The 15,975-nt window shown below is 38.8% G+C and overlaps 1 protein-coding gene across 3 annotated transcripts in view; it reads right to left on the bottom strand.

The window, feature by feature from the left end:
- Window positions 1-251: 251 nt before the first annotated feature.
- COL1A2 (collagen type I alpha 2 chain) overlaps window positions 252-15,975 on the bottom strand; it is a 39,134-nt gene continuing 23,410 nt past the window's right edge. For all 3 annotated transcript variants that reach the window (XM_085566675.1, XM_085566670.1, XM_085566672.1), the window contains 22 exons: window positions 13,856-13,954; window positions 13,098-13,205; window positions 12,243-12,296; window positions 11,622-11,675; window positions 11,032-11,085; window positions 10,873-10,926; window positions 10,664-10,771; window positions 9,649-9,702; window positions 9,504-9,557; window positions 8,403-8,564; window positions 7,573-7,680; window positions 7,038-7,145; window positions 6,037-6,090; window positions 5,828-5,935; window positions 5,588-5,641; window positions 5,146-5,253; window positions 4,429-4,482; window positions 4,194-4,301; window positions 3,535-3,781; window positions 2,931-3,124; window positions 1,263-1,505; window positions 252-676 (listed from right to left, as the gene is read on the bottom strand). In XM_085566675.1, the coding sequence (XP_085422801.1) occupies window positions 530-676; window positions 1,263-1,505; window positions 2,931-3,124; window positions 3,535-3,781; window positions 4,194-4,301; window positions 4,429-4,482; window positions 5,146-5,253; window positions 5,588-5,641; window positions 5,828-5,935; window positions 6,037-6,090; window positions 7,038-7,145; window positions 7,573-7,680; window positions 8,403-8,564; window positions 9,504-9,557; window positions 9,649-9,702; window positions 10,664-10,771; window positions 10,873-10,926; window positions 11,032-11,085; window positions 11,622-11,675; window positions 12,243-12,296; window positions 13,098-13,205; window positions 13,856-13,954 (2,334 nt within the window). In that variant the 3' untranslated portion in view covers window positions 252-529. The remainder of the gene's footprint in view (window positions 677-1,262; window positions 1,506-2,930; window positions 3,125-3,534; window positions 3,782-4,193; window positions 4,302-4,428; window positions 4,483-5,145; window positions 5,254-5,587; window positions 5,642-5,827; window positions 5,936-6,036; window positions 6,091-7,037; window positions 7,146-7,572; window positions 7,681-8,402; window positions 8,565-9,503; window positions 9,558-9,648; window positions 9,703-10,663; window positions 10,772-10,872; window positions 10,927-11,031; window positions 11,086-11,621; window positions 11,676-12,242; window positions 12,297-13,097; window positions 13,206-13,855; window positions 13,955-15,975) is intronic.

Genomic DNA, 15,975 nt, shown 5'->3' with positions numbered 1-15,975 from the left:
GACTTCAAAGAAACAGAGAAGCAATACTTTAAATGCCACTAGCACCATCAAAGTTCAAGTATTGGAAAGATACTCTGTAATTATGCAAACAGCACCACTGTATTTTGAGTGGAATTGAAAGTACCTCAGATCATATGGAGAAGTTCCTACAAAAGATGTGGATCACTCTTGATTTAGTGTATGAGGTAGTTTAAACCTTTGGAAGTCATGGATTTAAACTTCCTCTGTGGAAGATATTCAAAGGCCACAAGTGGTGCAAACTTTCATGACTTTTTATTTGGTTTTTTTTTTTTTTTCTTTACAAAGGTTGACATTTCCCAAAACAAGGTGTTATCTTGAAAGACTTCCAAGTCCATTTGGGGCTGTATTAAATTTCATTGCACAATGCTCCAATCAATTCTTCTCCTTCTCTTTGGCCCAGAGTTTAAGCAAGTAGATGAACAGGAGAAATGGAAGGAGTCAGCTTTCATTATGAAAAGAAATGACAAGAGAATAATTTGGGAGAGGCTTTAAGTTAATTTTAGTTCATTCATTTAAAACAGACTGGGCCAATGTCCAAACCGAATTCTTGGTCAGCGCCGCCAATATCCAAAGGTGCAATGTCAAGGATGGGCAAGCGGGATGGCTTATTTGTTCTGTATTCAATGATTGTTTTGCCCCATTCGTTGTTCTTTCTCTGTAAGAGAAGATTCATTGCAGTTGTTATTGCACTGCTCACAGTATTAAGAATTGTTTCACCTGAATGGATAATTTCTGAAATAATTTCATATTAATTTTGCTTGTATTGTTTGCAAATCAGAGATCTACATCCAACTATTGCTATCTCCAATATAGAGAAAATATTTACTTGAATCTTCTGTAGTCCAATGGGATGCTGTATGCAAGCTACTATATTTTTCACACTGATGTTAGATCCGAAGAGAACCCTGCCTGATTCTTTCAGGACTTAAAGATCCTGCCCCTTCTATAGCATGTGCATTTTTTGCTAATCAATCTTCTGTTTACATAGAATTTGTATCTGGTCCCTCTGAAAACTCTTTTTTTGGCCACATGTATAGTACAAGGTAGGATTTTTTTTGTAACCTCTTCCTTATCACTTGTTAAGGATCTGCCATGGTTGGGTTTGTACGCTACATATCTTCACCAAGCAAAATTTTGCTGGTTTGACCAATAATCTAATTCTGAATTAAAGCACAACTCTATCCCTAATCACATGCTTATGCCTGGGCAGTCACCACACCCGTGGTTTCTCTGTTACTTACAGAGCAGCCATCCTCGAGAACACTGAAAGTGAATCTGCTGTTGCCTTCAGCTCGTAGCTCAACGTCGTTGGATCCCTGCAGCACAACAGCCTTCTTAAGGTTGCCAGTTTCTGCATCCATGTAGGCAATGCTGTTCTTGCAGTGGTAGGTGATGTTCTGGGAGGCATGGTTGGCCAGCAGACGCATAAAGGCAAGCTGGGTGGCCATATCCTTTGAGGTCACTCCTTCACTATTGTATTCAAACTGAAAAACAGAGAGAAACCCAGTCAGTTGTATTGTGGGGGAAAGGAGGATGTTTGTAATGAAAATGTGTGATAGCTGCTCTAGTGTCCTGGTTTCAGCTAGGGTGGAGTTAATTTCTTCTCAGTTGCTGATACAGTGCTGTGTTTTGGATTTGGAATGAGAATGGTGTTGAAAACACACTGATGTTTTGGATTTTGCTAAGTTGTGATTATCCTAAGTCAAGGTCTTATTTTTTGTTTTTTGGTGTCTCATGCTCTGCCAGTGAGGAAGTGGGCAAAAGAAACTAGGAGGGAGCATAGTTGAGACAGGTGACCTGGGCTGATCAAAGGCATATTTAACACCATAAAAATAGTGCCCAGTATGTAAACTGGGATGAAGTAACCTAAAAGGGCAGCCAGTCTGAGTTCAGGAAACAGGGGGTTCAGTCATCAGGTGGTTAGCAATGACATTTTGCATCATGTATTGCTTTCCTTTTTATTATTATTTGCCATTGTTACTATATTTTATTTTCAAATATTAAACTGTTTTTATCTCAACATGCCAGTTTTACTTTGATTCTCTGCCCCCTTCTACTACAGTGGATTGCGGGGAAGAGAGAGGAGTTGAGCAAGTGGCAGTGGTACCTAATTTCTATCTGAGCTTAAACCATGACAGCTAGGAACTTTATAAAAAAGAATTTGAAGTCTGCAGTCACTTTTTTATTGCCACTCCAGAGCTAAAGAATATGAAATAAAAGTAGGAGGAGGTAGACTGACAACCAGACATGAGTGGATGTAGTTGAACTGTAGAGTTCTGTTCCAAGGTATGGTGTTAACAGTCAATATGAATTCAGAGACAATATCAGGTAAAGTTCAAGGAAGACAATCTACTGTTCCCACAGCTACACACAAACAATGCCTGTCTCAATAAAACTGTGAAACCTTTTTTGATAGAATTTTGAAATTTTTTAAATTTAATAGTGTTTGTGGATAGTACAGATGTTTTCTTCACTCTTATATTCTTTTTACAGCATTTACTTTTTGACTCTAAGAAACAGGACCCTAGACTGCTCTGATCCAATGTGATTAAATCTCATCTTAGACACTTCATCACAATATCAACTCAATTTCATTTAAGAATTAAGCTCCTTAGCTGTACAAAAGTGATATATTTGCAATTTGCTGGGACAGTATCTAATGTGCAAGTAGTAGTTCTTTTTTTTACTTACACCAACAATTCTGAATGTTATGGTGGCATGCATTCAGAATGTGATGTGTAATATAAATATCTTTCCAGAAATGGCATTATATGCGTTTTATGTAAAAAATATCAATTAAAAACATTGATGTTTTTCTTTAATTTATCTTCTTGCTTCTGCGAGTCAGTGAATTGAAAACTCTTCAGACAATGCTGTAGGAAACAATCACCCTGCCATATATCACTTACCTGGCTGCCACCATTGATAGTTTCACCAAACCATATATGCTGCTTCTTGTCCTTGGGATTCTTGTTGATATACCAGTTCTTAGCAGGAATATTATCAGGGTTGGCATAGATGCAAGTCTCACCATTGGAAAAGTCACAGTATACTCTAATGGCATCTGCGGTGCAGCCTTGGTTGGGGTCAATCCAGTAGAACCCTGCCGTTGAGGGAAGAAATGTGAATCATGGTTCACTAAACATAAACTTTGCATGCAGTTCATATTCACTTGTCTGATATGGGAACTCAGGCCATAAATATCACAGCTAGGTGCAATAGTAAGCTGATAAGCGGGATACAGATATTTTGGATTGTTAATGTATAAGAAACTGTATTTAAAAGCAAGGGTTAAATATTTTTGTATTATTTTGGAAAATTATTGCAATAATGTGCAACAATATCAACAAAGAGCTTTTAATGATGTAACTGTATTTTCAGTGGGGGCAGAAAAAACTTCATTGGTCATTTAGTATTTTTGCCACATGGCCAAGGATACCTTTCTTTGAAGAAAGCTAATGCCCTGGAAGTGCTCCCTGAGACAGAAAGGACAAACATCTGGCATTAACATACCGCTGCTCCATTCTGGGTGGCTAAGTCTGAGGTCACGGCAGGTGCGAGCTGGGTTCTTTTTGGAGCCTTCTGGGGTCAGCAGGGTCTCAATTTGGTTGTTCAGTGTTTTCAGAGTGGCATCAACTTCATAATCCTTGGGTCTGAGAGAAGGCTGATCAGCTCGGTAGTATTCTGCATCAAAACCAACTTCATATCCACCACCATTGGGACCAGGGGGACCAGGGGGACCAGGAGGACCAGGAGGACCCTGAAGTTTTTCAAAAGCAGAAGACAAAAAGCATTCTGTTAGAGATATGGTGCTTTTAATGAAATGCTTCCACACATGCATACTCCTGGTTAACTGCTGGCACTCTCAGCTCCAATTGGAGGCAGCACACATGGACTTGCCCTGTGGTGACTGCTGTGGGTTGAAGCAATGGAAGGTGCACAGTGCAGGACTACCACATCTCCTTTGTGCATTTGCACTCTGGCCATAAGGAGCAAAGAAAACCTTTTAGTTCATGTCTATTAAACATTTCCCTAATATTAAATATATTTTTTAAGAAATTAAACCATATGCATTATTAAACTTCTAGGATCCTGAAGTGATGGAATTACTATGCTTATAGTATAACATAAATGTGTTAAATCAACAACAACAAAAAAAAGGTTATACTCACAGCAGGACCTTGGCTACCATGAGAGCCACGCACACCAGCAGGGCCAATAGGTCCAGGGAGACCATTGCGACCATCTTTACCTGGAGGACCAGAAGGACCAGGTGGACCCTAAATGGAAATTTGAACAGTTTAAATGACCCTAAAAATGCTACAAATAGGGATTCATATGGATGGGAGCATACATTTATATTGCACAAAGAGAATGAGAGTTATTTGAATATATCCTGTAACTCACCCTTGGGCCAGCAGGGCCAATGTTACCAGGGGGACCTTGATCACCATGCTGGCCCTATTGGGAAAGATACACAGTCATCAAAAAACGAGCAGTGGAACATGTTTGTATTTGCTTGATTCAAGAGGGAAATGTACATAATGTGCATTTGGGTTCAGATAATGGGAATCTAGGGCTAATGACATTTATTAGTGGAGTTAGGGTATAAAATGTTTGTTTTGGGAAGAGAGGAGAGAAGGCATCAAAATATATTTAAGAGGATAACCTATACAATTTAAGAGGATAACCTATACAATCTTCAGAGAAGATCAGAAAGTATTTAAAAGAAAAGTCAGAATTCCTAATGTTGATACCCAAATTTAAAGGGAAGAAAATCCACACATTACTTCAGCTTTTCTAAGTTAGAAGTTTTACACTTTCTGGCCAAAATAAGAAATAATACTAAAACAAAAGTAGAAGATTTTTTTAATTCTTTGTTAGCCAAATGGAATTAAGCTTCAAGGGAACTAATGGTAGTCACAGTTCCAATACCAATACCAGAATCTCTCATTTTGTACAAAAAATGTTGAATGTTAAAGAGACTGTGACTCTTCATTTGAAAGGTGCTGCAGAGTGGAGTAAGTGGTATTAACATATTGTATTGTGCATACGTAATTTGCTGGTAAGACCTTATTTTTTTTTTTCTCTTTATATTCAAAACCCTGAAAATCATTTACTTACAGCAAGACCAGGAAGACCCTGCAATCCATTGTGCCCCTTCAAGCCAGGCAGACCTCTAGGTCCCTTATCACCAGGTAGACCTTTCTCACCACGTGCACCTTGTGGGCCCTAGGAAGGGATATAGGTGTCAAGGGAATAAATTAGAAAGCTTCAAGAGCATACTCCTGTCAAAGCAAAACTTAAGTGTAAATATTATTATCCCAATGTATATAATGGACATCCCCTTAACACACTCAGGAAGAGGGCCAATCCCAACAATCCCAAAAGCTTCAGGACTGATTCCACAGAAGAGAATGCTAACTGAGATTCTAAGTTCCTAAATATTTTCAGGTCCTTAAGCATTACTTTTTGGGCCTTTTTATCACAGTTATGATCCCTTATTGATAAAGCATGTTTTCTCTTCTTGCGTCAATGTGGTAATGTATTTAAAAGTCAGACTTACAGCAAGACCTCTTGGACCAAAAGCACCAGCAGGACCAACAGCACCAGCAGGGCCCTGAAACAAGAATAGAGAATACATGTCACTGCTGTATATTGTTCTAATGAGGGTTCCATGCTCAACACATCTCTGGAGAAAGTGAAGTAATTATCTATACATTGCAGCAGTGGGATGTACTTCGTATATCTGATAGACAAGTCTTAGTCCTCTTAGACCTTAATCTAGAAAGTCTCATCAACTTACAGGTTCACCACGGTTTCCAGGCTTTCCAGAAGGACCAACTTGGCCATGAGGACCAGGAGCACCCAGAGCACCACTGGGACCAGGACTACCAGGAGCACCACGCTCACCCTGGGAACAAAGGAATGCAACAGGAGATACATTGTATTATTACTGACTTACACATATTGGAATATTTCTTCCATGACAATGAAATAAAAGAAACAAGTTACCTTAAAACCAGGTGCACCATCACGGCCTGGAGGACCATCATTTCCAGGATTGCCCTATTAAAATACCACAAAAAAATTTACTAAATTCCATCACCTTTCATCTCACACAGAACTGTGTCTCAGACTAATTGCTTACAGTGAGAATAAGAAGATATTGAGGTAGGATAGTATAAATCTTAAAGAGAAAAAAACCTCTTCCTTATACATGCCATTCTCAAATGCCTTAAATATTCTAATGTTCTGAGAAAACTAAAATGGTCTTCAAATACTTTAGGTTTTAAATTTCAGTAAAGAAAAAAATTACTGGGCTTTGCAACATTTCTCTAAATGAAAAGGCAAAGACAATAGTGCTCTTCACTAGCTTGCACTCTTTTAAAACTGAGATTTTCTTTTTAGATGAAAATGCCAGTGGAGGGAAAAGAACCTAAAGAATAACCACAACTAAATTACTTTGCTGTGGTACTTCATAAGGTTAAATGGTTTCCTTTGTGAATATTAATTTCACTTCAGCACTTAGGCTGTGTCCAAAAAAAAAAACCATTTTCCTTCAGAAAATTCCAGTGAAACAAAATTCAGGATTTTTGAATTACTATTCTCTGTTCTCTTTGAAATTCTGCAAAGTCTCTGCAAGATTTGTATTAACAACATATTAACTATGCTTCAGTTTATCAAATAAGCTTCCCTGATAAGGCTGCAATTTTTATACTTTTATGAAAGATATGTATGTTGCCCACTCCATCTTGCTTGGCATGTAAGTAAAAAGTGAAAAGATTCTGAGAGTGATTTCAGGATGTATTTCAGACATAACTTGTGCTTTAAAATGTCTGTTACCTAGTTGGGCATAGGAATCCATATCTATAAAATCCTGATATAATTTTCTCTGAAGACATTGCACAAGTTTGCTAGTAGACAGCCTCCAGTTCCATCCACTTTTTCCAAGTATTTGTATTTGGATCAGAATAAAGAAAAAGCAACCTGAAGAGGATAAAAAACCAGCTTACATCACGTCCAGCTTCACCAGGAGCACCATTTGGACCAGGAGAACCCACAGGACCAGAGGGACCACGAGCACCAGGAGGACCAGAAACACCCAGGGGACCAGGTTCACCCTAATACAGGAACAGTTGTAACAAAATGTGACATTATAATACAACACAAACCAGTCTTTCAGAACTTCTAGCCTTTATCTAAGAGAAACATTTCTCTGCAATGAGTTTGGGAAGGAAAAAAGAATCAGGACACAAGAAACATACCTATCTATATCAAATGTTACATTCATTCTAAATGTTACTACTAGAAACCTTAACATTTCTGATATTTCTGACATTCAGAAATTTGCTCACCTGCAGATAGTTCTGGTTTGTCTGCAACAAGCCATAACTTCTTCCACTGATCTATGTCTGGTAGGTCCATATCCTCTGTTTCCAACAGCAATGGAAACAGCATAACCCTGACCAGGACTTCAACTGTGTGTGGCTTTTTTTCTTTTTAATTACATGTTATCTGTTTAAAGCAGTTAACTAATTATATACTCACTGTTGCTCCAGAGATGCCTGGAAGACCACGTTCTCCCCGAGAGCCTGGCAGACCAAGGATACCAGGAGCACCAAGAATACCCTGAGGACCTGGGGTACCAGGAGGACCCTATGACATGAAGAGAATAATATTTATATTAATAGACAAAAATAAATGTAACATACACATCAGACAATGATATTGAAAACTGAATTCTCGGTTATAATTTTTGCGGATCACAGAAGAAATTTCTATAATTTTTTTGTTGAGTAACAATTGTGGTATTTCACACAAGTGCTTACTTCAGTAAGACAGAAACATGTATGACTTTTTAAAAAAGCCAATAATTCTGGATGTGAAAGCTTAAAGATACTCAAAAGTAATTAGTTTATTTGCATAATTCTACATCAACGTGTGGGCAGACAACTTTAACCTTGTGATCCCCACAAATCAGAGTTTCTGATGCAGCTATGAATTGAGATTGTTCTAAATGGACATTCACAGGTTCCTTGTTTTTCTATCCATGAGAATTAATTTCAGAGTAGAAGATGTGCTTCCTTTTCTCAAACTAAATATCAGTTTCTTCTGTAGTTAGAGAAAGATACAACTTGCCACAAGAGAAAAAGAGAAACAAAACCCTGATCCAGGGATCAGGCTCACTTTTTATAGTATGTTTGCCAAGCATATCTATGAACAATTTCTTGTGTCTCAGTGGAACTTCTACTTAAAGGCTTTGCTAAATTTGTGGATAAAGTTGAAAAGCCTTTCACAAACATCAAAAGTATCTCAGAAGCCATAACATTCACATGAAGAGAAACATATTTAATGAGATGTGATACTCAGTAACTTACAGCAGCACCAGCTTCTCCAGATGGACCTTTCTCACCAGCAAAACCAGGTGGGCCAGCAATACCTTGTTCACCAGTGCGGCCAACTGGTCCAACATCACCACGAAGACCTCGAGGACCATCTTTGCCAGCTGGGCCAGGAGGACCAGGGGGACCAGTGATGCCCTAGGATTGAGTATGAATATGATACCATTACAATATAGACCTGAGTATAAAATTTCATTTTAAGTCCATGTGAAAAAATAGCCCCTTGCAATAAGCAGGTCATCAGCTACTCCAAAGCAGCAACTTCTATTGCTTTGTTAGCAGTGGAGAGCTAGAAGCAGTAGAATTATTTGACTGCTTTTTTGTTTTTTATTTTTTTATTTTTTTTTAAACTCTGGACAGCTTAAAGTAGCAAAATTTGGTGGGAAATATAGATATGTCTCTTGTTGGAGACATTAATTGCAACTATAAAATCCATGAGAAAAAAACCCCAGTATCTTCCAATTCAACAGGATTATTTGCTTTGGATAATGGGATTTAAAAATTATTTAAATCTAGAGTAACTAAGAAAAGAACGTTTTTTACCATTTGGTAAAGGTTGGAAACACCTTTGAAAAGAAAAGATTACAAATGTGAATCTAAATAAGAATTTCTTGCTGAAAAATAAAAAGGATTCACATTCCAAAACAGAATGAGTTTGCCCTCACTAGTCCCTCCTTAGGGACTAGAACTGCAGGAACTTTAGAAAATGTAGACATACAATAAGCTTAATACTCTTCTGCAGATTGGACATGATCTTCTTATTCTAATCCATCATGAGTAATTGCATAGCCATTGATTTGAACAAAAGCAAATAAAGACTGATTTTTGGAAATGGTTGGGTACTGCAAGAAGCATAGGGATGCTTGATAGATGTTTTGATAAAACTCACAAATTAAATGCATAAGTTGTACTCCGTGAGTTTGAACAATTTGGTTTTTTTTCTCATCCAATTCTATAAGGATCTGAGGTTATTCTAGTGCAATTACAATTCACATCAATGAAACAAAAGTTAGGATTATCCCTAAGCAAGGCAGCTTCTAACTTATCTCCCATTACATTTCTTCATTAGTTACTCACAGCAGGGCCAGGAGGACCAACTCTTCCAGCAGCACCAGGGAAACCAGTCATGCCCTAAAAACAGATTTGAAAATGAAGTAGGTTTTAAGGAAACAATAACTTCATGAAAAGCAACAATGTCAGTACTAAAAGCCTGAAGACTTACAGGAGGACCAGCATCACCACGAGGGCCAGCAGGACCAGCAGCACCAGCGGGACCCTAAGTATGAAGGATTGAAAAAGAGTGATGGATCAAGCAAAGATAATGCTCTCTATTTAAAACAAGGGCTCAGTCTCACTATTGTGAAAGCAAAGGGTGATTTTTACACCAGCAGGAGGACTGGGCCCAAAACCATGCAGCCTATTCTGACAGCAGGGTATTCAATTCTCACACACATTTTAAATCAGTATCATAAGGTCTGAGAAAAGTTGCATAAGGCATTTATGATTCAGATTAATTTCCTTGCAAATTTTACATGCTTCTAAACAAATCTGGAAGTCAAAATGTGAAAACAGGGCAAAATCATCAAATCCTCTGTTTGCACTGTGTGACTAATACAGCCACTTAGTGCAAGAGCCTGGTATTGGTATTAAAATCATACAATAAATAACCCAAGCCACACTATCCTGCAACACTGTGGTATTTTAAGTATGCGGGTCTACTTTCTGCATAATTTCAAGCAGTTCCCCAGTAATATGCATGTGAGGCAGAATACAACTTTGGGCTATAAAGATGCCAGCACATGAGAAGCCTATGTGCAAATGGGTGCACAGACAAATTTGCACACATGCTTCTGGATGACTGAGTCGGAAAATCAGACTGTAACAGCACATCCCATCTTTGAGAGAAAAGGGTCAATGTCCTCAGCTCAGAACTTACCCACAATCACCCCCTGAATGGTCCAAGATAGAGTGATTTTGCTGATCTTCAGAGCAAGTTGAAAATTAGTTATTATTTTCTCTTCATTTCAGTTCCAGACTCACGATCTGAGCCCACATAAATAGATTGATAAAATTTACATAATGTGTGAAAATCAGCATGGTAACTTTTCTCACAACCTAGCTTGAAGTTTTGTTTTTTTCTTTCATTACCTTTTCAGAATTCAAGGCTTTCAGGCTAATGTATTGCTTGCATGACACAGTTGAGAATTATGCATTTCACAAAGACACAATTCACTTACTGGTGGTCCAGAAGCACCAATTGGGCCAATGGCACCTGTTGGTCCAGTTTCACCCTTAGGTCCTTTGGGCCCACGCTCGCCTTTAGCACCAGGCTGACCAGCTGCACCCTGTGGGCAGAAAAACAGACAAAATGAGGAATTGAAAGCTTTGCAGAGGAAATAGAGGAAAGTTATGACATCATTATGAGGAAAGTGCAAACAAAACTCACAGGGGGTCCAGCAAATCCACTGGGACCTACAGGACCAGGCTCACCACGTTCACCCTAGAGTGAGGACAAAGAGATGACTGGTTAGAACAGTCTTTAAAAGAGCAGTTTTCTGAACATCATGTTTCTGACACAGCAATAATTGTAGAAATTACAACTTACAGGGATACCACGGGCACCAGCAGGACCAGCAGGACCAGCAGGACCTCCTTCTCCCTAAAAGACAGACAAAATATTTTGACTCTGGGAAAGGGCCTAACTTCAGCCAGAACAGGAATGCTCCTGTGGTACAGATATGTATAGTGAGTCTCCTTGGATCTCCAGTACAGAGGATGCTACTGAAAATGCTTCTGGTTTTGATCGACCCTGCATTAATATTATCTAATGATTCTCAGACAGCATAAAATATCAGCCTGAGCTAACATGTAGTTATTCATCATTGTATCAGAATCTCCTCTCAGTATGATTGTGGAGTTCAACCTCAGCCCAAGGCTGAATCAGAATAATCTCCAGATATAACCCACTGCCATGCAGATGTGCATCCCCTTTCCTACCCTTTTAGAAAAATATTTGGGATCCTATGATAAGCTTCACTGAACAGTCTGAAAAGCCTTTGCTTCCTGAATCTGAAATACTTAAAGAATTGGTGCAAACTAGAAAGATGGAATTGGTTTTTATGGAACTCATCTTTAATATTCATGTGTGAGTAAATTGTATCAACAAGGCATTTTTCATTCAAAGAGTAGACTTACCCGATCACCAGCACCACCAGCAGGGCCAGGAGCACCAATAGCACCAGGGAGACCCTACAGGCCGAGAGACAGGACACTGTTTCAAACAAAAGGTAAGCAGGACCAACTGCTTTAAATAAGCTTTCTCTTTCCCCTTAGAGAAACGTGTGTAACTTTCTTTCAGATGTTCTCAGTATAAAGGATACATGCTTTTATAAAACAAAACCTGTTCTGTTATTTTCCTTCCCAAAGTATGAATCCTAAGAAAGACACCTGAAATCTCAAATTAAGGGTAGTTTTGTGTAACTTTGCAGGCTGCCTTTAAAATTAGCTGTCTGGGCTGAGCCCATGAAATTAAAGAGGGCATTGTCACACTGAACAGCTGTGCAATGTCTGTGAAATACTCTGCTCATGTAGTTTCTCTGCTTGGATGAGAAGTGATCACTTTTCTCTCTGTCTCTCCCCCTGAATTCAATCATCCTTGGACAAGGGGCAACAAAATTACATTGATTTGTATCAAAAATGTGCAGATACAAGCAGTAATGCAATACAGTGGGAAATGCAAGTTCTGAACATTTTTCTCAATTATTTTAGTTCTGAGGTGTAGCAAGGTAAAGTCAAGTAGAATCAGAAGACACTTACACGAGCACCATCTCTTCCTGTTGCACCTGTATCACCTCTCAGGCCTGGGGCACCCTGGAACACACAGTGGGAAAAATTGATTGGTAGTGAACACAATAGTTTGTATCAAAGAAGTCTTGAGCTGTTTGCTGAGTATCTGTGCATTACTTAGACATCATACAAAAATCTTATGCTAGGTTTTCTGGAGCAACAAGCATTGATTATTTTGTTCTTATTGCTGACTGGCAAAGTGAATGTTTGAAAATGGTGCTGGCATGCTTTTCGGAATAAACCTGCTTCTGTCATGGGAAGCCTTCTTGGCTTCTTCTCAGGTACCAAGAGTTCTGAATGGAATTAGAAATTTAAGACCATGTCAATGTATATTACAAATGATGAATAAAAATCCCCCTCAAAATCTCTTTTCTTTTGGTCAAGAGATATCCATTTGTAAAAGTTCTTCTAGGTATTCATCTTCTACCTTCTATGTGAAGCAAGAAAGCAGCTATTAAAAACAATGAGGTCATATGGGTGAACACATAAAATGCCACATGTTTCATATAATAAAAAGTCATTTTCAGACCATCACTAGAGTCAAGAAACCAGATCAGCACTCTGTTCTCTTTTTTTTCTTAATACAGCCTACAGCTCTTCATTAATCTTCATGTCAATACATAGTATTTTTAAAAAAGTTTTAGGATGGCACATTAGAAAAGACAGTCAGTCAGACTGACAAAACCTCTACTTGCTGACCACTGCATAATACAGTTTCACAGTAAACAAAAGTCACATTGGGGTAACCTGCAGTTTTTTCCAAGTTAATGAAATTTAGGCATCTCAAACTTGCGCATGCAATAACAAGCCAGTTGTCCATCTTACCTTTTCACCCTTGCCTCCTGGAACACCAGCAACACCTCTCTCTCCTGGGATTCCACCAGGGCCAGCAGGACCAGGAGCACCAGCAGCACCAACATTTCCAGGCTCACCCTAGCAGCAACAGCATATCATGTAAGTCAGGGTCAAGTCACTCACACAGTTTGGAACAAAATCATCGTTACTATTCTGCCCACCATTCTACTTGGTTGTAAACAGTATGAATAGTAACATTTTTGTCTTGAGCTATTGTACATGTTTTGCTTTTCCAGCTAGTGAAGATGCTAGATGCGAACGCTCTCTCTGATTCTGTGGGCTCCTGAGGTTTTAGGTCCATTTTCCAAACTAAACTTCTGCAGAAAGACTAGCCATGGAAATCTAGAAAACTAAGATCCAGATTCACTTAGCATCAAGCCAACATCATCATTTTCTAGATGAACACTTATTACTGCGCTAATATTTAGGGGAAAATATCACTAACTAGAGACAAGAGCTTCCTGTGTACAGGTAAGTGTGGGTATAAACAGAAGTCGGCATGAATTTTGGTCAGAATCTCAGATCCTATCTCCAAACATAACAGCATCCCTAGCTGACAACCTGCATTCAAACTGACTTCCCCTCCAATCATCTATATTACTAAACATAAACCCATTTAATATTAGTGTAAACTAGAGTGGGATGGAACTTCACCACTTGGAGAGAGGTTTTGGACTGCATTGATCAGGAATTCAACAGTAAGGCAGTGGCAGCTGGAAAAGACATACCTTGTTACCATCAGGGCCTGGTGGGCCAGAGGGACCACGGCTTCCAATGGGACCAGCAGGGCCAACAGCACCGCTCTCACCAGGAGGACCACGCTCACCCTACAGGACACAGTTTGATCTGAGTGCTCCTTGAATTGTTCTCTAGCTGAAAGCACTGGCATGTCACATGTTTATCTGAATAAACCTTTCATTAGAACTGGGCAGCTATTAACCAAATTTGTCATAAGAGCTTACTCTGGCTTTTGACACAAAAATATCAAAATCAAGTAATAAAGTCTTGCATCATGACAACAGCTGACAACTAAAGTATTAATATTTCTCAAACATGGATTTTAGCTACTGTGCTTGTTCTGTTAACAGGCATCCTACTATCAAATGGAGATTCTGTTTTAGGACAAATAATGGATTCTAGTGAAATTAAAGTGTCAGAACCCCGGCCTGGTTCAGGCGTTCCGTGTGGTGGTAAAGTCTCTCCTCCAACCCGTGCTTCCAAAGAAAGGCTCAGCAGCCTCTTGTTTGGTCTCAAAGCAGTTTATTGTAAGCTATCTAAAAGATTGTCTTCTCAGGCTGCTGCAGTTTGCTCAGCAGCTCAGGCAGAAGCACACACACCCTGACATCCTCTCTGTCTGCTGTCTTCTTCTTCTCTCCCCCCGCCCAGGGCTGCTGCTATCTTTTATATGATACATTACATGATACATGTTTACAATTTTCCCCCAATACCTATACCTATATTAAATGGTGCTTTTCTACTCTAAACCAATCCATAAGTGCCAACATCATCAAGAACATGGAGGTAAGGACGAAGAAAGAGGAGGAACAGGACCAGCCTACATTCCTCTATCTTAAAACCTCTGACCCCCATGTACAAAGTAAAAACCCCCCTGTACAGGCGTTAAACCCCCCCTGTACAATACAAACAAGTTCTTCCCTCTACTTTGTAACTACTTCTACTATAATATCTAAACTTTTGTGACTTCTTGTTCTACCTGCAAAGTTGGTAACTCATTCCATGGCTCAAACTCAAAATCACAGCTGTTTCCAGCTGCCTGCCAGGGTCTCAAATGCCTCTGACCAGGGCCTGGAACCTCCAAAAATGTCTGAGGAACATTCTGAGTTCCAACATTAAAGGAATAGTAATTGGAAAACAATTATATTTGCAGTGGCAAGTGCCTGGTGACAGGAGAATAATAAAGGTAACACCTAAAGGCTACTAATATGACCTGTACATTATAGCAGGTATAAGGATAAGTTCTGCATTATAGATCTGGAGACATGGAAGTAACCAGAAACTCAACTTAAATGCACAATACATCTATCAAAGATAGAAACACCAGTTTTACTAAAGATATCTCAAATGATCTCAGTGTGATCAAGGTGGACATCAGTGAATAATCTCATAAGGTAGAATGGAGTTTTAGTTATGTTGGAGAAATTGGAATTTGTATAAGAACTACAATGTGGTCAAAGAATTTACTTAAGGGGAGTTAGCTCACCAGTAGAAAGCATCAATGATGCAACAGATTAATTTATATTGTAGAGATGTTCCTAAATTAACTTGTTTTATACATTTTGTTAATTATAAAGAGGCAGAAAATGAAGAAATATGCAAATATCACAAAGGAAGCATTTGTCAACAGGAAGAAGGATTGGCAGACTACACAGGAAGAAGCGAATAACCTGCTAGATGGCTAGAGCAAAGAGATAAAATTCAAGAGTGCAAGTACCAGGCCATTTATTTAGGCATCAAAACTGCAAATGGAGGCTTCAATTGTAAAAATGACTGAAAAAAAGTTAATAGCCAACAATATGACAGACATGTAAAGGGAAAATATGATCTAGCATAAGCAGTGGGATACTTTTAGGAAGTGCTAGTTTTGTGTATAAAGCATCAGTAAGGCCTAATTTGGAATACTGAATGAAATACACTGAGGGCTCGATATGATGCTTAGGGCAAGCTAGAGTAGAGGCAAATAACTGCTACTGCTATGACAAAGGGAACTTGACTTGGATGAAATGGCAAAATGAGAGTTTAGAGCAGACATAGTTTTTGATACAGACTCAGGGCTCTAAACCATAGGAAAAAAAAAGTGCTGTTTAAAGTGATTGATATTTAACCTACT

The sequence above is a fragment of the Lonchura striata genome, chromosome 2, assembly GCF_050655825.1.
Source record: "Lonchura striata isolate lonStrDom1 chromosome 2, ASM5065582v1, whole genome shotgun sequence".
NCBI lineage: Eukaryota > Metazoa > Chordata > Aves > Passeriformes > Estrildidae > Lonchura > Lonchura striata.
This window is presented reverse-complemented; position numbering and strand designations above follow the sequence as displayed.